The 20,718-nt window shown below is 34.3% G+C and overlaps 2 protein-coding genes across 6 annotated transcripts; one reads left to right on the plus strand and one right to left on the minus strand.

Moving 5' to 3' along the window:
* Nucleotides 1-7,199: 7,199 nt before the first annotated feature.
* Nucleotides 7,200-11,982, minus strand: LOC138317963 (uncharacterized). 2 transcript variants are annotated; one of them, XM_069259956.1, is made up of 4 exons: nt 11,850-11,982; nt 10,077-10,177; nt 9,593-9,711; nt 7,200-8,483 (listed from the first exon to the last, which is right to left on the minus strand). In XM_069259956.1, exons 1-4 carry the CDS (start codon nt 11,947-11,949, stop codon nt 8,336-8,338), a joined length of 468 nt encoding a protein of 155 aa, XP_069116057.1. In that variant the 5' UTR covers nt 11,950-11,982; the 3' UTR covers nt 7,200-8,335. The 2 variants fall into 2 exon arrangements, with proteins under 2 accessions (XP_069116057.1, XP_069116056.1); XM_069259955.1 differs by lacking the exon at nt 11,850-11,982 and adding an exon at nt 11,398-11,542.
* On the plus strand, nt 11,621-20,370 carry LOC138317961 (uncharacterized protein C19orf47-like). Of its 4 annotated transcripts, none has more exons than XM_069259953.1 (9): nt 11,621-11,648; nt 13,296-13,498; nt 14,451-14,511; nt 14,906-15,037; nt 15,806-15,991; nt 17,729-17,841; nt 18,283-18,472; nt 19,198-19,347; nt 20,028-20,370. In XM_069259953.1, the coding sequence occupies exons 1-9, from the start codon at nt 11,636-11,638 to the stop codon at nt 20,165-20,167; spliced, it is 1,188 nt and encodes a 395-aa protein (XP_069116054.1). In that variant the 5' UTR covers nt 11,621-11,635; the 3' UTR covers nt 20,168-20,370. The 4 variants fall into 4 exon arrangements, with proteins under 4 accessions (XP_069116054.1, XP_069116053.1, XP_069116055.1 ...); XM_069259952.1 differs by lacking the exon at nt 11,621-11,648 and adding an exon at nt 12,059-12,088; XM_069259954.1 differs by lacking the exon at nt 11,621-11,648 and adding an exon at nt 12,486-12,613.
* Nucleotides 20,371-20,718: the final 348 nt, after the last annotated feature.

The raw sequence follows: 20,718 nt of genomic DNA on the forward strand, positions 1-20,718 counted from the left end.
GATTAGTAAGGTCTTCATCTTTCCCACATATTCCAGCTAGGCCTACATACTAAATTGTTGAAGTGTTGTAACACAAATGTTGGTTATCTCCCTTGAACAAATTATTTTACTCTTACAGAATGGTCTGCAATTACAATTGTCTCTATTCCCTTTCAAAATATTTTTGTGACATATTGTGGTTGTCTCCCTAACATAATAACCTGCTATCTTTAAAAGTTGATCTGTTTTAACCCTAACACCAGTGATCATTATATGGGTTGGTTATCTCCCCTTGCAAAATACAGTTTACCTATGCTTAGTGCTCTTCTCTCTCAATTTTCCTCTTTTGAATAATTTACCTGTGGCCTTGTTGATTACCTCCCCTTAGGTAAAGTGTTGATTATCATCCTTACATATGTAGATTACATGTGATTGTAGTGCTCCTACACCATACTTTCCCTAATTACTAAGTATAGGTATCTCATCTTATACAGCTGTTGTAGGTTATCTCCCCTTGCATAGGATATCTGCAACCACAGTGATTTGCTTTCCCATATACATATGTTTTGTGTTATCAACATTATTTACTCAAACAGCATATATGTGATCAGTTTTTGTTATCTCCCCATACTGTTACAAAATATACCTATTATAGCCAAAAGGGTGTTGGTTATCTCCCCTTTCAGTAACCCAGTACTAATATATAGTTGTTTGTTTTCTCCCCTTACAGTTACACACAGTACTCAGGGGTTAAGGATTTTGTCCTGCTAGACCAAATTTAAAGGGCCACTACTTTTCCGAAATGGCTTTTAATTTTAAAATAGGATTGTAAAACGAGATCATAATTTTGTAGAGTCGCAGAAGTTATTACCTTTACGTTTACTAGCACACTTATCATCACCTTCAGAACTGTTTAATTAGAATAAATGAAATGTTAATTTTCATAATGCGGGTCATTTTATGTTTCCCACCGTCGTCCTAAATGCTGCGCGGCAGTTGACTATCACTGCGCCAGACGGCAAAACAGCGAAATGAATCTCCACTGTTATCGTATATTAGACAGGAAATCTTGCATATGTTTGGTGTTGTAACCTCGTCTTAAGCCATCGATATATATTTCTTTTTGTTATTAATGTTTTTAAGAAACCTTTAAATTTTGCTCCGGAAGGTAGTGGGCCTTTAAGACCGTCTGGCCCTAATACTGGTCCTTACAAAGTAATAGTTTTTCTAACAAAACATTTGGACCAAACATTTTACCCATTATTGATGTTGGTTATATCCCCTTACAGTTACTTAGTATATCTATCACCATTGTTTTTGTTATCTCCCCTTACAGTTACACAGTATACCTATTACTATTGTTGCTATCTCCCCTTACAGTTACACAGTATACCTATTATTAATGTTGGTTATCTCCCCTTACAGTTACACAGTATACCTATTACTATTGTTGCTATCTCCCCTTACAGTTACACAGTATACCTATTATCAATGTTGGTTATCTCCCTTACAGTTACACAGTATACCTATTACTATTGTTTTTGTTATCTCCCCTTACAGTTACACAGTATACCTATTATCAATGTTGGTTATCTCCACTTACAGTTACACAGTATACCTATTATCAATGTTGCTTATTTCCCCTGACAGTTCCCCAGTATACCTATTATATTGTTGTTATCTCCCCCGTACAGTTACACAGTATACCTATTATCAATGTTGGTTATCTCCCCTTACAGTTACACAGTATACCTATTACTATTGTTTTTGTTATCTCCCCTTACAGTTACACAGTATTTCTCCTCTTACAGTTACACAGTATACCTATTATAGTTGTTGGATATCTCCCCTTACAGTTACCTATACAGTTGTTGGATATCTCCCCTTACAGTTACACAGTATACCTATTATAGTTGTTGGTTATCTCCCCTTACAGTTACACAGTATACCTATTATAGTTGTTGGTTATCTCCCCTTACAGTTACACAGTATACCTATTACCATTGTTGGTTATCTCCCCTTACACTTACACAGTATACCTATTATAGTTGTTGGATATCTCCTCTTACAGTTACACAGTATACCTATTATAGTTGTTGGTTATCTCCCCTTACAGTTACACAGTATACCTATTATTGTTGTTTGTTATCTCCCCTTACAGTTACACAGTTACTATTACAGATATCTCCTCTTACAGTTACACAGTATACCTATTATAGTTGTTGGATATCTCCCCTTACAGTTACACAGTATACCTATTATAGTTGTTGGTTATCTCCCTCTTACAGTTACACAGTATACCTATTATAGTTGTTGGATATCTCCCCTTACAGTTACACAGTATACCTATTATAGTTGTTGGATATCTCCTCTTACAGTTACACAGTATACCTATTACTATTGTTTTTTGTTATCTCCCCTTACAGTTACACAGTATACCTAGTTACACAGTATACTATTGTTGTTTATCTCCTCTTACAGTTACACAGTATACCTATTACTATTGTTGTTGGTTATCTCCTCTTACAGTTTACACAGTATACCTATTATAGTTGTTGGATATCTCCCCTTACAGTTACACAACTATTATATTGTTGATATCCCCTTACGTACACAGTATACTACTATTATTAGTTTTTGATATCTCCTCTTACAGTTACACAGTATACCTATTATAGTTGTTTTTGTTATCTCCCCTTACAGTTTACACAGTATATACCTATTATAGTTGTTGGATATCTCCTCTTACAGTTACACAGTATACCTATTATAGTTTTTTGTTATCTCCCCTTACAGTTACACAGTATACCTATTATAGTTGTTGGATATCTCCTCTTACAGTTACACAGTATACCTATTATTAGTTGTTGGTTATCTCCCCTTACAGTTACACAGTATACCTATCTATATGTTGTTGTCTCCTACAGATATACCTATCTCCCCTTACAGTTACACAGTATACCTATTATAGTCTTGTTGATATCTCCCTTACAGTTACACAGTATACTATTTAGTGTTGGATATCTCCTCTTACAGTTACACAGTATACCTATTACTATTGTTTTTGTTATCTCCCCTTACACTTACACAGTATACCTATTATAGTTGTTGGATATCTCCCCTTACACTTACACAGTATACCTATTATCATTGTTGGTTATCTCCCCTTACAGTTACACAGTATACCTATTACTATTGTTTTTGTTATCTCCCCTTACAGTTACACAGTATACCTATTATCGTTGTTGGATATCTCCTCTTACAGTTACACAGTATACCTATTACTATTGTTTTTGTTATCTCCCTTACAGTTACACAGTATACCTATTATAGTTGTTTGATATCTCCTCTTACAGTTACACAGTATACCTATTACTATTGTTTTTGTTATCTCCCCCTTACAGTTACACAGTATACCTATTATAGTTGTTGGATATCTCCCCTTACAGTTACACAGTATACCTATTATAGTTGTTGGATATCTCCTCTTACAGTTACACAGTATACCTATTACTATTGTTTTTGTTATCTCCCCTTACAGTTACACAGTATACCTATTATAGTTGTTGGATATCTCCTCTTACAGTTACACAGTATACCTATTACTATTGTTTTTGTTATCTCCCTTACAGTTACACAGTATACTATTATAGTTGTTGGATATCTCCTCTTACAGTTACACAGTATACCTATTATATTGTTTGGTTATCTCCCCTTACAGTTACACAGTATACCTATTATAGTTTTTGTTATCTCCCCATTACAGTTACACAGTATACCTATTATAGTTGTTGGTTATCTCCCCTTACAGTTACACAGTATACCTATTATTATTATTGGTTATCTCCCCTTACAGTTACACAGTATACCTATTATAGTTGTTTGTTATCTCCCCTTACAGTTACACAGTATACCTACTTTAGTTGTTTGTTATCTCCCCTTACAGTTACACAGTATACCTATTATTATTATTGGTTATCTCCCCTTACAGTTACACAGTATACCTATTACTATATGTTGGTTATCTCCTCTTACAGTTACACAGTATACCTATTATCAATGTTGGATATCTCCCCTTACAGTTACACAGTATACCTATTACTATTGTTTTTGTTATCTCCCCTTACAGTTACACAGTATACCTATTATAGTTGTTGTTATCTCCCCTTACAGTTACACAGTATACCTATATATAGTTGTTGGTTATCTCCCCTTACAGTTACACAGTATACCTATATTATATGTTGTTGGTTATCTCCCCTTACAGTTACACAGTATACCTATTATTGTTGTTGGTTATCTCCCCTTACAGTTACACAGTATACCTAATTACGGTAGTTGTTTGTTATCTCCCCTTACAGTTACACAGTTACCTACTTTAGTTGTATGTTATCTCCCCTTACAGTTACACTGTATACCTATTATCGTTGTTGGTTATCTCCCCTTACAGTTACACAGTTTACCTATTATCCTATTGCTTATCTCCCCTTACAGTTACACAGTATACCTATAGTTGTTGGTTATCTCCCTTACAGTTACACAGTATACCTATTTTTGTTGTTGGTTATCTCCCCTTACAGTTACACAGTATACCTATTATAGTTGTTGGTTATCTCCCCTTACAGTTACACAGTATACCTACTTTAGTTGTTTGTTATCTCCCCTAACAGTTTACACAGTATACCTATATTGTGTTGGTTATCTCCCCTTACAGTTACACAGTTTACCTATTATCCTTATTGCTTATCTCCCCTTACAGTTACACAGTATACCTACTTTAGGTGTTAGTTATCTCCCCTTACAGTTACACAGTATACCTATTTTTCAATATTGTTATCTCCCCTTACAGTTACACAGAATAGCTACTTTAGTTGTTTGTTATCTCCCCTTACAGTTACCAGTATACCTACCTTTTAGTTGTTTTTTATCTCCCCTTACAGTTACACAGTATTACCTATTATCCTTATTGTTATCTCCCCTACAGTTACACAGTATATACTATTTTCGTGTTGGTTATCTCCCTTACAGTTACTAGTTTTCTTACTATTACTTATTTGTATCTCCCCTTACAGTTACAAGTATACCTACTTTAGTTGTTGGTTATCTCCCTTACAGTTAACAGTTTACCTATTATCCTTATTCTTATCTCCCCTTACAGTTACACAGTATACTTACTTTAGTTGTTTGTTATCTCGCCTTACAGTTACACAGTATACCTACTTTAGTTGTTTGTTATCTCCTTACAGATACACAGTATACCTACTTTAGTTGTTGTTATCTCCCTTACAGTTACACAGTATACCCATTATCGGTGTTGGTTATTTCCCCTTACAGTTACACAGTTTACCTATTATCCTTATTGCTTATCTCCCCTTACAGTTACATAGTATACCTACTTTAGTTGTTGGTTATCTCCCCTTACAGTTACACAATATCCTATTATCCTTGTTGATTATCTCCCATTACAGTTACATAGTATACCTACTTCAGTTGTTTGTTATCTCCCACTACAGTTACACAGTTTACCTATTTTCCTTGTTTGTTATCTCCCCTTACAGTTACTTAGTATACCTATTTTAGTTGTTGGTTATCCCCCTTACAGTTACACAGTATACCTTTTATAGTTGATGGTTGCCTCCCCTTAGAGTTACACAGTATACCTATTATAGGTATCTCCCCTTTACACTTACACAGTATACCTATTTTAGTTGTTTGTTATCCACCCTTACAGTTACGCGGTATACCTATTATCGGTTTTGGTTATCTCCCCTACAGTTACACAGTATACCTACTTTAGGTGATAGTTATCTCCCCTTACAGTTACACAGTATACCTATTTTCAATATTGGTTATCTCCCCTTACGATTACATAGAATAGCTACTTTAGTTGTTTGTTATCTCCCCTTACAGTTACCAGTATACCTACTTTAGTTGTTTGTTATCTCCCCTTACAGTATATCTATTTTCGTTGGTTACACAGTACATACACCTATCTTTAGTTACATTACTACTTTGTTTTTTTACAGTTTATCTACTTTAGTTGTTTTTTTTATCTCCCCTTACAGTTACACAGTTTACCTATTATCCTTATTGCTTATCTCCCCTTACAGTTACACAGTATACTTACTTTAGTTGTTTGTTATCTCGCCTTTACAGTTACCAGTACTCCTACTTTAGTTGTTTGTTATCTCGCCTTACAGATACACAGTATACCTACTTTAGTTGTTTGTTATCTCCCCTTACAGTTACACAGTATACCCATTATCGGTGTTGGTTATTTCCCCTTACAGTTACACAGTTTACCTATTATCCTTATTGCTTATCTCCCCTTACAGTTACATAGTATACCTACTTTAGTTGTTGGTTATCTCCCCTTACAGTTACACAATATACCTATTATCCTTGTTGATTATCTCCCATTACAGTTACATAGTATACCTACTTCAGTTGTTTGTTATCTCCCACTACAGTTACACAGTTTACCTATTTTCCTTGTTTGTTATCTCCCCTTACAGTTACTTAGTATACCTATTTTAGTTGTTGGTTATCCCCCCTTACAGTTACACAGTATACCTTTTATAGTTGATGGTTGCCTCCCCTTAGAGTTACACAGTATACCTATTATAGGTATCTCCCCTTACACTTACACAGTATACCTATTTTAGTTGTTTGTTATCCCACCCTTACAGTTACGCGGTATACCTATTATCGGTTTTGGTTATCTCCCCTTACAGTTACACAGTTTCCCTACTTAAGTTGTTTGTTATCTCCCCTTACAATTACACAGTATACCTGTTATAGTTGTTGGTTATCTCCCTTTGTACAATATATGTATCATTAGTAATGTATCACAGAGACGTTGCGACTAAATATTTCTTTAATCAGTGTTGGTTATTCACTTTAACAACACACTTTCAGTACTAATTATCTCCCCTTGTGATACCTGACTATGTGTCTTCTTACTTTGATATGCCATGGTCTTTATGTCCTATTTCCTTTAGAGAAAAGATTTGAAGGGTCTTGTAATTAAATGACCTTCATTAAGAGTAAAGATCATTAATTTGAATTTGTAGCTCTTAGAGGAGAAAATGTAACGGCCAGTGCAGAGGTTTAGCCAAGGACCTCTGAACACTAGCCGTATGCTCTCGCGGCTGAACTACCTTGTCATTGATGTCCAACCCAGTCTCATTCCGCTATACATAAAACAATGATTCCATTCCTTCATAAAAAACATAACTTTTATTTCTTATGCTGTTATATAATACAATTAATTATTCAATGCTTAGAATTTTTTTCTATCCTAAACACATCCTTGGCCTATACACTTTTTTGGAAAAACCTTTGAAGCTTGATGCCGGCCAGTATCAACAATATCAGAATACAATGAGAGATTCTCACTTGAAAGGTGCCCATAAAAGCTTTGATGTCTTTTCTACACCATACTTGCATATTGCTAATCATTTCTCTTGACTGTCTTATATCTGCAAAGTGTGTTATGTATTCTGCCATGGCCAACTATCATTATGACAGTATATAAAAAAGCAAAAGCCAGAATTTTATCAGTAAATATGACAGTGCTAGGCACAGCTCAGTTTCTGTGCAGTAATCTGGAGCAGAGCACACCTGATTCTCTTTCACTGGAGACAATTCAGACGAGCGATGTAAGCTCCACATACCTCGAGTGTGTCACCACTAACCAATTAATGATGCTGTTGCATCATAAACTCATGTGTCAGACAGTTTCTGGATAGTACTTACATCATAGCTCATACTCTGAGTGTATGACACCTCTCCTGCAGAGATTATTTAGACAGGCAATATGTGATCCTCATGCACAGAGATCACTACCTCTCTCTTAGAGATCACTACCTCTCTCTTTCAATACAGATAATTCAGACAGGTGCTGAATTCCTTTAGCGTATCTATAGACATGGTTCAATGGTAATCCTGTCCATCCGTATGTTCTGCCGTTGCTAAAATTACCATGTCTAGTATACACCAACTCATGCCTAGTATATCACAGTTGCGCTCTACCACAGAGCTAACCTGTACAGCTATTGCTATAATTGTCATGTCCAGTGCACTTCGACTCAAGCCCTGAGTATATCACAGAAGCGCTCCACTACAGTGATAACTTGTTCTGCGTCGCTATAGTTCTAATGTCCAGTGTACGCCGACTCAAGCCCTGAGTATATCACAGAAGCGCTCCACTACAGTGATAACTTGTTCTGTCGTCGCTATAGTTCTAATGTCAAGTGTACGCCGACTCAAGCCCTGAGTATATCACAGAAGTGCTCCACTACAGTGATAACTTGTTCTGTCGTCGCTATAGTTCTAATGTCCAGTGTACGCCGACTCAAGCCCTGAGTATATCACAGAAGCGCTCCACTACAGTGATAACCTGACCAGACTGGACTGGGAGGTGGTAGGTACACAGCATTACACCGTGGGGAAGATTACAGATCATCAGTCCATCTCTGTTACCACCCGATGTGGCATAAATACTGAAACAGACAAAGTCTACATATACATTTGTACCACATAATATAAGGCCAGATATAATGCAGGACTGGATACAACACATAGCTTAATAACACACATGACTGGATACAACACATTTTTTGGATATAACACATAGCTCAACATAACACATGACTGGATATAACACATGACTGGATATAACACATGACTGGATATAACACATGACTGGATATAACACATGACTGGATATAACACATGACTGGATGTAACACATGACTGGATATAACACATGACTAGATGTAACACATGACTGGATGTAACAAACACATAGTTCAGTAACACACATGACTGGATACAACACATGACTGGAAACAACACATGACTGGATGTAACACATAGCTCAATAACTTACATGACTGGATATATCACATGACTGGATATAACACATGACTGGATGTAACACATGACTGGATATAACACATGACTGGATACAACACATGACTGGATGTAACACATAGCTGGATGTAACACATAGCTCAATATAACACATGACTGGATATAAGACATGACTGGATATGCCACATAGCTCAATATAACACATGACAGGATGTATCACATGACTGGATATAACATGTCCAACATGACAGATCAGGGCTCTCACTGGACTGTTTTCGGGGCCAAAATTGGGCCCCATTCCCCATTCTATGATTTTTTTTTTCACAATTGATCAAGTTAATTTTCACAATTGCTTTTGTGTAAAATCAAAAATCAAAACAAAAAGCCAAGAACTTCATAAAATTAAGGAAACAAATGAATTATTTTACATAAATGTCAACGCATTAACAAACACAAGCTGACTGATGTTGTATGCAGAGCTGAGAATGCGTTTTATCAGCTTTTGTGATATTTGACTTTATCATAAATTTCACAAATTTTGCCAATACCGCAGAAATTTTCACAATTCTAAAGGCCCCTGCCCCATTCACACACATGTGAGAGAGAGCCCTGCAGATTAATATTCAAATAAGCATTCCTTCAATTTTCCTTATTTTTCAACACATAGAGTACATATTGGGTCTAGTTAACAACATCTAGAGTAGGGGTGATCTCCATGAGAGAGTTATATAATTACCTGCAGTGCGATCTTTTGTAAACTTTGAAATTTACTTTCTGTCCATTTTTAAACTGGACAGCGAAAGTGTCACTCTGTGGTGTCTGACGGAAGGCCTGAATGAAAGGTTTTGATTCCTCCTAAAACAAAACATTATTGTGTAAACTTCCTCACTAAAATTATTAATTGAATAATTGTATAACTTGCGTAATCTTCTGTTTACTAGTAAGCTTTTTTTAACCTTGATTGTACGTACATGTATAAAGCTAAATAGTTTGTCTCTTATAGGTATTTATATGATATGATATCAAATTATCAATTAATACTTGGTTGATAATTTTTACCTTTGTTAATCATAATAGTAAATGATACAAATGATGTTCTGTAAATATGTATAATATATCTGAGATGTAATCAATGTAGTGTACCAATTTATTGTTGAGATCACCTTCAAGCTCAGATACCAGTAAAAGCTAAATTGATGAAGTTGAAAATGTACATTTACCATTAAAGGGTTTATTTCCAATTCTCCATAAGTATATGCTGGTTGACCATGCCGGGTCAGGAGAAGAACACCACTCACTAAATTGTATCTTAACAATTGTCCTGAAAAAAACATGAACAAAAAGTGAATATGAAAATGTCACTATTGGATGTACAAGACACATGTAGCAATTATTACCATGCCCTTTAAATTTCCACAGAATCTCGGGAGATAGAACTGTGTTAAAAGGATTTAAATGAAGTACTGTTGTGGTATTTTGATATCAAATTTTGGCACCAATTAATAAGTTACAAATGTATAGAAATATTAAATTGAAAACAATCACATAAATGGTTTTATTAGTTTAATGTCCTATAAATAACAACCAATGTCATTTAAGGACCTGCGGGAGGAAAGCCGAAGTAACACACATGGGATTTGAACTCCAAACCCAGAGGTGGAAGGCTCTTGATAATGTTTGGACATATTAACCAATCTGCTACAGCGGCCCTGTTACATATATGTATGTTGCTACATGTACTACTCTCATAATATGAGAGTCAACTAGTTAGCCGTTTTATTATCGGATGTTATTTTGCTGACTGTCGACATGCTGTAATGTTTCAAAAGTGTCTCGTCGTGCTATAGTCTATACCTCTAACATTGTTGGAGAATTAATATGTAGTACATACTGTACAGAGTATAGGATATTGATTAGTAGTTTTAATTGAGTCAATAATTACTGTTTGCTTTTGCTAATTACTGTAAAGACTGACATGAAATTTGTTTTTATCAATTCATCGATAAATAAATGGCAGGACTAACAATGAAACTGAACTGGTAGGATTTATAAAGTGCAGTTATACTAATAGCAATAGATTCATTTTTGTCCCAACATTTTACCATAAGCTTCATTTGGCCTCTTGATAGCAATTTTGAATTCCATGGCAGTTCTCGAAACAACGTGCTACAGTACTTGTAAAAATAAATCGAGTCTAGAATCAACTAATATGAAAAGTTGTTACTTCAAATTAAGTCAGTTTTTTATTAAGTTGATTTAGAGAAATCAGGGCCAGATCGCTGGTTGATAGTTTTTCTACAGGTACTGTGACTTTTGTCCACCACTTAAACATGGTACGTCCTTAAATGTCCTGGCTGATGTGGGACGAAAACTAATCAAACCGAAGTATTCATCCCGGTTGCAGAAGCAGAAGCATCTTAGAATCTACTAGCGTTAGGCATATGTCATCTTTTATTTACAATCTTGATTGACATCATTCTCTCTTAATGATTTATCTAAACAGAAAACAGTTTCAACTTCACAATCTACATAGAAATGTACCTGTTATGAGTTGATCCCATGTTGGAACAGGATTCATAACCGCAAAAAGCACCACGGAAAATAATTCTCTAACAGAATGTTTACCTTTTCTGTTTAAGAAACCAAGCGTCATGAATATGGCGATTTAGCATTCGGAAGTACTTTGGGATTTCTATTGCAAAATCATTAAACGTTTTGTCGACCTTATATCATAGTACTCGGTACCTCTCGTAGATCTACCTTGTATTGCTGGTTTACGATGGCTTTCCCAGGTAATTTGACCACATTATTTTGAAGAAAACTTTTCGAGATGTGCCATTAATTATGCTACTCAAAACAATCCTTCTCATATACGTCGCTTGGTTAGGCTTAACTGTCATCTTTTATTTACAATCTTGATTGACATCATTCTCTCTTAATGATTTATCTAAACAGAAAACAGTTTCAACTTCACAATCTACATCGAAATGTACCTGTTATGAGTTGATCCCATGTTGGAACAGGATTCATAACCACGGAAAATAATTCTCTAACAGAATGTTTACCTTTTCTGTTTAAGAAACCAAGCGTCATGAATATGGCGATTTAGCATTCGGAACTACTTTGGGATTTCTATTGCAAAATGATTAAACGTTTTGTCGACCTTATATCATAGTACTCGGTACCTCTCGTAGATCTACCTTGTATTACTGGTTTACGATGGCTTTCCCAGGTAATTTGACCACATTATTTTGAAGAAACTTTTCGAGATGTGCCATTAATTATGCTACTGAAAACAATGAAAAGTACCAAAATATCCATTAATTCTGACTCCAATTTCACATAAATCTGACTAAAAGATTGTTTAAATTCAAATCAGAGTCGTAACCATATATTCATTTTTCGTCAAAAAAGCAAGCCACATCACGAATCGATCAAGATCCGTCTCTGATGTAAATAGCATTAGGCCTACCTAAATGTATTAATGTCACATCTTGTGGGTTTTTTTCTGGTGTTTGAATGCGTAGAGTATTTGTATGTACTGTACTGTACCAGAAACATATATAACATTTTTCTGACTGTACAATACACAAACGTTATATATGTAATTTTATTTATTTATTATTACAGATCAAGCCAGAAACTCTGCTTGACCAGACTTCTTTTAAGAAAAAAACAATTTTCATGTTTTTGTTCAAATAATGCATAGTGTACATTTATATTGCTGGATTGGACTGTGCCAATCATCGGTGACCAGGTACATAAATATACATGATTTATATATATAGTGCTAGCTCAAAGTGAAAACAATGCAGGTAAAGCACAATTTACCATCAATTAGTCCCATCTTCTGGTGATTATGACATCACAAAACTCATGTCAAATGATGATGTCATAATCACTGGATGGTGGGACTAATCAACGGTAAATATTGTACTTTACCCACATCGTTTGGGATCTCAAAACCCTTGTATTGGTATAGTATCTGTCTAATGTTTGGAGGTCCTGGTACACAGTGGTGGTATAAGTGATGTCTATGAGTTTGGAAAAGGAGGGAGGAGTGCAGAGGGATTGGAATAGCCCATGGCCAATCATTGGTGACCCTGCAGGTAGCTTGAACAGTAGAGCATCTGGCTAGCATATGGAGGTCCTGTGTTTGAACCTGGTCTGGCAGCTGCATTTTCTCCTGTAAAGTGTACCAGAGTTATTAATCTTATATTGTACATTAGTGATTCAGAGAGTTGCTTTAGTTGGATCAGTAAGCTCTGAATGGCGTACCGATCATGGGTTCAAACCAAGCAGTCTGTAACACATACACAGAATGAGTATATTTACCTATGCATTTAAATAATGATATGCTATTTTTCATGTCTTGTTAAGATTTGCCAATAAACAATTTTCAATATTTTTTTTTTGACAAATATTCTTTTGTATGATAGAGACATCCTACTGGCTGAAATTCTTCAAGGATGCCGGTATACCAGCTGGGGATGCTGCCAACTATGCTGTTACTTTTACTGACAACAGGATTCAACGGGACATGCTGCAGGACCTGACAAAGGACTACCTCAACTGTATGGGCATTACTATCCTTGGTGATGTTATCAACATCCTCAAACATGCCAAGACTGTACACATACAGGTAACATGTAGCCATGCATTGATGGAAACTATCATACCTGTAATTTGTTTTCTTATTTGTAATCGTGAAAAGGAGAAATTTTAGTAAGGATCAATTTGAATATATATTATTTTTTCACATTGTTTCTTAGTAAATATTCTGGACAATGATATTTCATGAAAAACAATGATGATGGCACAATAATTATCTTTGATAAAATCATAATGTATGTTAGATTTGTTCCATGAATAGGAATGCTTGAATAATTTGTATTCCACATCCCAGCTTTAGGGGTTTGGATGGTCAATACTCTAGATCTGCATGCATCATGCTGACCGACTTAATGTCTATCTCTGGTTTACAAATCTATTAATCTCACACTCATGATTTATGCTAGTTATAATTACAATGTGTCTCAGGAAAATTTATAAGATTGCTACATTGATCCATCTTTTTAAACTACAGAATTATCTGCCTATGCATGTAGGTGTTGATTGTGATATCATTATTAAAATTCACAACGTTTTCTTTTTAAAAGGTGATGTATTGATGTTGTGCATGTGTATTACATCTTTGTATAATGCAGAATTATCTGCCCTTGTTGGTAGGTATTGATGGTGATGTCATTATTTCGTGAGCAAAACTTGCGTTGTTTTCTCTGAAAAAAAAATGATGTGCTCATATAGAATACATGTCATCACAATCGATAACATCCAATAAGAGCATATAACTCAGTGCAAATACAGAATGCATATACAACATCACAATCAATACCTACCTGCAAGGGCAGATATATATATATAATTTTTTGTTCATGAAGAGCTATCAAGAAACGGCAAAAATGCTATAGGAAGTTCGTTGAGTTTTATTTTTTATTTATGTAGTATGCAAATACGGATTAAGTCTATATATGTATATATATATATATGATGCATCTTTTGTTTATTGAATATGAACCTATATTAATTTGTAGGAAGCAAGGGAGAAAACATTAAGAGCTTCGCAGCCTACTCCATCGCCAAGGAGATCAACAGGTAAAAATTCAAATTGGTGTTTCAGTAGTAACAGAAAAAAGTGTGAAGTTTTACTTCAGTAACATAACAATCATATTCATGTAAATATTACATAATTCACTTATAATAATAGTGATTCCTTTGATTGCTTTTAAATAGAAAATGCTTGTTAATATTTTGTTAGAACGAATAAAACACACCCGTGCTGCTGTGTCTTTCTTGACGACAACAATATCATGTCTTTAGAGCTATAATAATATTAATTGTAGCTAATATTGTGTGTGTTATATTAATTTATCAAATTACAAAGTACCTGATGTTATTGATTCCCTTATTAAATGTACAAAGTTACAAATTGCTACTCCTTATGTTTATCATATGATGACAATCTGGGTCATTTCTGTGTTTGCGACAGCTGCTAGTCGGATTGTGGATCATTACCTTGGTAAAGACCCAGATGCTGTTCCCATGAATCTCCAAGTAGTGCATGTACCAAAGATATCCAAGGAGTTATCGGCGAGGCTAGGGACACCTCCAGGGTCAGCAAGTAGGTTACTTACATTAAACATCTGGAGTTTATATCTTCCTGTTTGGAAAAAAATATGGGAACTTGTAGTATACCTGAATCACTTTTAGATTATGTCCAGTGAAATGTATTATAGTTTATTATGACCTAAAGGTCAAGGCAAAAAATATGCCTTAAAAATAAGGTAACCTGATTATTTCTCTTCTTCTTTTTAGGTGCAAATAATACTAGATTATATATACATGTACAAAATTAAACAAAATTCAATATATTGTGTCATGATGGAAAATCTAATGCATGTCCACATTTCTGAACTGTTGTTTATACTTTGTAATTGCGTTCAGTTTATAGATGCTCCACCACCAACAGGACATAAACAATATTCATCATTTGGAAAATATTTTATGTTTATCGTGTATATATATATGTCTAATTAACACAAAAATACATATAAAATAATGTATTTTGCTTTTGTTGTCTGTGCAAATGCCAATTAGTACCTCATTCCATATAAGGCATAGTGTCATGGATTTTTTGCGGGACGCAAATAATTATTTTAAATACTTTTACATTGAAATAATATAAGAAGCTCAAACTTTTCAATGATGGTAAAGAAAGTAACTTTTGCTGCTGTAGAAAAATATCAATTCATCAGCTCCAGTTTTTAATATCGGTAGATGAAAATTATCATTCGTCAGCAGTGTAGCATCTTTAATTGATAAGCAAGCAGAAAATTCATTTCCAAATTTAAAGTGCCAAGTTGTTTAAATGTAAATGATTTCTTTGCAGGATCTTCTCCAACTCCATCCACAAGTAAGATAAGTAAAATAAAATTGAACCCTAAAAAACTTGAAGAAGTTGTACCTGTTCCAAAATCTCGGCGAGTATTTCCAGAGCATGAAGGAAAGTACAAGATCACAATGCCTTCAGGGACGACAGCAAAGACACAAAAGATTCTCAAAGAAAAGTCTGCAGGTTAGATCTGTGCCTAAATTGGCTTTATCATCCTGATTGATTCTTGTGGTGTGCTTGAACTTGAGAACACACACTGCATTACATTGGATTCAGATTCAGATTCAAATTATTTTATTTCCTTGTCTTTAACACATTGGATAGTTGACATAAACATTTAAAATGTAAGAATGCAGACAGTGCTGGACAAACATATAACTACATTTTGCATAACAAAAGAGGTATATTGTATGATTAATTCAATATATATACCATTTCACAGACATAATATCAATAATATCTGTTTAGGTAAACCCTTATTTTTTACACCGACCCTAAGTTTGTTTTCACTTTCTATGAAAAAAAAAAGTGGGAAATCAGTCGGCTATTTTAGAGTGAAAGACACAAAAAAAAAAAAATCCTACCCGATAGACTCATTTTTTTGCCAAAACCCTAAACAGACATATTATTTTTGGCCTAATGCACATTTCAAAACTTGCTATGTTAATATGATACCTTTAATTTGAAATTAAATTATCTTGTCGCTTAAAGCTGAATCTGTGTTTTTTAACCTGTTTAATCCCTATATTCTAGTTGATTAAAAGTACAACTTAAACAGTAGAACATTTTTTATTAAATGCATGCATACAATTATATAATGCAATTCATCTTCTATATCATTAGCATTACAGACCTCACATAACCTTTGAATTCTCTGACGATTCCTATATCTCCCTTGTTCAATATTTAAGTTAAGTGAACTTAGACTAAGACTGCATTATTAATGGATTTCATTAAGTAAAATTGAAGAGTGAATTTATCTACAAGATGATATAAAGAAGCCCCTTCGAAATTGTTTGTATACTTGAAACTAATTCTTATCTATAAACATCGTAAAATCTGTTCTCAAAAATTTTATAAGAAGCAATTCATCTACTGTCGTATCATTCCAGAGATATGTTAATCTTAATTCACTGTATTTTGTAAGACATACCTGGTACTTAAAAATTCTTTTAATGGTGACATAGATACAAAACAAGATGAGTTTTAGATACAGTATAAATTACATTGTATTTTGACCAGATTACACCTCTTGATAGCCATTCCCGTGTGTCAAAAACAAAAAATGCTCGTAAATTATTGTAATTCAGACCAATACCAATTGTTACCAGTATTGGCAGTAATGAGTGTTTCATTAATACTGTACTGGGCCATATCAATCCTAAGATAATTAAACAATATGAGTGTTTTTAAACATCTTTTACATCACTAACGATGGTGTAACAAAAGTGCTTGTAGCTTAAGGAGTGAAGACTTGATGAATTGGGGCATGTTTTTGTGTAAGTGCTAAAAATTTTGTAACCTCTGAAGATATTTGGTATTGATTCTGAATACAATGTACAATATGTTGATGAATACATTTCCTTGTGGGAAATCTGGTTGCTGTCCTGTGTTTAGGTATTGCTTGTTATATCATCTGTAAGAAAATTATATAATTTCCTCAAAGGTATAACTTTTTAAAAAGCAATCTCTCCTCATAATGAAATTAACTTTGCTACCAGTTTGATTAAAAATTATGTTACGGTGAATGTAAAAAAATAAACAGTTACAGTTATGTAAACTCATGTCCAATTTAAAGACCCTTCTTTTGCTTCATACCAAACCTTGCACATTTAAACATCTGTCCAGATAACAAGATTCTACTGTATTAACAGGAAAGTTGATGTGCATACATAATAATACTGTATGTTTTCTAATCAGGATCGAGTCCCAAGGAAACGTCTGTGTTTAGGAGACTGGGGGCAGAAAGTAAAGGCAGATCCACGACACTCACTGAGCATGGAGGGATGATCATCAAGTCCTCAAATGCTGAGGTAGGCTAGACAAAGTCTATTACTGTGATTTGAGCATTATCTGGTTGGTAGGAATTGCTATATAAAATAATACCATACTTCACATTCTGTGTTTGGAATAAAGTTACCATAATACTGTAACAGGACTTGTGTGGCAAGGTCATCAAACTTTAGGCTTCAAAACTGATGTTAAAAATATTTAAAAAAAAAAAAAAAAAAAAAAAACATACACAAATATCATTACATTATGTCATTTTTAATAATATAATATTGCTGCAATACCTGTTTGAGACTTGACTTGGACATCCACGATACAGGAACAAACACAGATTTTATAATACATGTATAGAGTAATCAATTGTTTAGGTAATTATATAATTTAAATACCAACACAGAAAAATCTGGGAGGGAAGGCTAACAGATGAAGATGTGATACTGTTATTAATGTATTTATGTCTACAGTCATCAGTGTTCAGTCGACTAGGGGGTAAGAAGGCAGTGAAGAGAGCGGCTGAGTCTACATCTATAGATTCCGATGACGATGATGATGAAGAACCTCTTGGATACGCTGGTGTCCTCAAATCTACTCCATCTCCGGTCAAACGGAACAAAGTGGTCCTCACTAAAACTACTGTCTCACCCAAGAAAAAAGGTAATGGTTCATTTGATTGCAGGTTAGGTTTCTTACTTATTTCTCCTCAAAAAATCACTAGTAGGAGTTATTGATTGACCCTGAAGACATATTTAGACTCTTCTAAATCAAAGAAAAGATCAGTCCGTTATGAAATTTCATGGGTGAATGAGTTAACTGCGTATAAAACAAAAACAGCATTTGTCATTATCCCATAATTTCTCACAATTCCCAACAGACCTACCACTTCTGTCGCCATGATAAGTCCATAAGCAGCTGTGAGAGTTAGACTATACTGTCGCAGCCTCTCTACTCTCTCTCTACTAACTTCTCTATTGATATCCCCGGTCATGTCTATCCCATCATGTCCAATTCCTTCCCTATCCAATTTGTCTTGTTACGAGGCAGTGCAGGAGGCATCAATGATTCACAGAAATCAATGTTCAGTAATATAAATATCTCATAGCTGGTTATTTCCATATAGAACGAAAAATTGCAGATTTCACTGAAAATGAATAAATTGAATTTTATCTGATTAAAATTTCATAGTCTTGCTATAAGAGTGCATATGTGTAACTTTTATTTCTTATTTCATTGACTAAATATTTGTTGCTGAAAAAAATTGTACCACAAAATCACTAAAAAATATTATGTCAACAAAAATTTTACGGCCGTACAGATATATTTGTATTATACCATACCTACAAATGTCTTGGTCAGTGTGTCCTTCTGTTCCATTTGAACAGTGCCTGCTGCTGCTGTAAAATCTGAGGGAATCTTTGGTGGGCTAGCAGTAAGGAGTCTACAAGACAGATTAGGGAAGAAGGTCGGCGTAACATGTGCTGTGTCGAGTACAACATCAGAAGAAGGGGATGGTCCAATCAGAATTAATACAGGTAAAATATATTATATTTTATAGTACCATTCCATGTTCTGTTGTTTCCTGAAACAAGAGCAATATATAGGATAATAAGTAACAATGTTCATGAAATCTGGTATACAGAAATTTTTGAAAATTTTAGTTTTTTTTTTTGAAAACTATAAGACAATATTGATCACAACTACAAAATAAGATACCTGAAATATTTACATTTTAAAAGTATTTATTTCAGTGTTTTTTGCACTTAAAAAATACCATCTGAAGTATGGCTTTTCACATTCTTCTACGATGTTCATAGAATTACAATAGTGATTACCAAGTTTTAAAGCCACTGGTCGTGGAAGTTATAAAAACCACTCAATATGTAATCACAAACAGTCACTAGTAAGGAATAATGTATACTTGACTCCGATGATGATGTGTTACACTTACACTAACTGGTAGACATATTAGGTGTAGCTATCTAGGTTTGGAGCAAGGAAAGTATTTCTATTATATAAAATTCCTTGGAAAATTTTAATTACTATCAATGATTTGTTATCAACTTTTAACCTTTGATTTTAATCTTGTCACCACTACTTACTGTTTAGTTTCCACTTGTTGCTGTTATTTTGTTGGTATTATAGAGAAGCTATAATACAGCTCTTCCCCATCTATATACCCCGTACTGAGGTGATATATTTCTCTGACTTGTAGGGATTCAGAAACGTCTGGGTACTCCCAAGGTCACCTCAAGTACAAAGACCGTGTCCAAGGTCACCCAACTCAAGGTCACCACAGGAGAAAAGAAAGGATCTGGTGTGTTCAGTCGACTTGGGAAGAAAGCCAGCACATGATGAATTTCACTAATTACAAGAGTTTTTTATTGTGAACTGATAGATGTAGGTCAGAAAACATATGAATTGTTAATAGCATGTGTTAAATTACAATTTGTAACCATATATATCTGATATAGAGGTGTAGGTCCAAACACCTATGGGTATCAATTACTGCCTACTGGTACAGGTGTTTAGGCTTGACCTCTGACCTAGCTAATAAGCATAAGACAAAACGGTGTTGGTTCTTTAATTAAAGTGTTCAATAGCTTGACAAAGTAGTTTAGGACAGAAAGTATCTGGCTGAGGGCGTGGGAATGATTTTTGATAGTAAGATAATGGTGATTTGAATATCATAAATCAGTTAATATGTTGGTAATTATATATTATCGTGAGAGTCATGGTCATCATTGTGAAAGTCACGGTCAATATTGTGAGAGTCAAGGTCATCAAACTTAGTTAATTGAGTTCAATTGAGATGCGAAATACAAGGTAAAATTAAAGAATTTTGTAGTAACTATAGACATTTTACAAAGCTCAAGTTTTTCAGCTTTTTAGTTACATTGATGATA

The sequence above is a fragment of the Argopecten irradians genome, chromosome 3, assembly GCF_041381155.1.
Source record: "Argopecten irradians isolate NY chromosome 3, Ai_NY, whole genome shotgun sequence".
Lineage (NCBI taxonomy): Eukaryota > Metazoa > Mollusca > Bivalvia > Pectinida > Pectinidae > Argopecten > Argopecten irradians.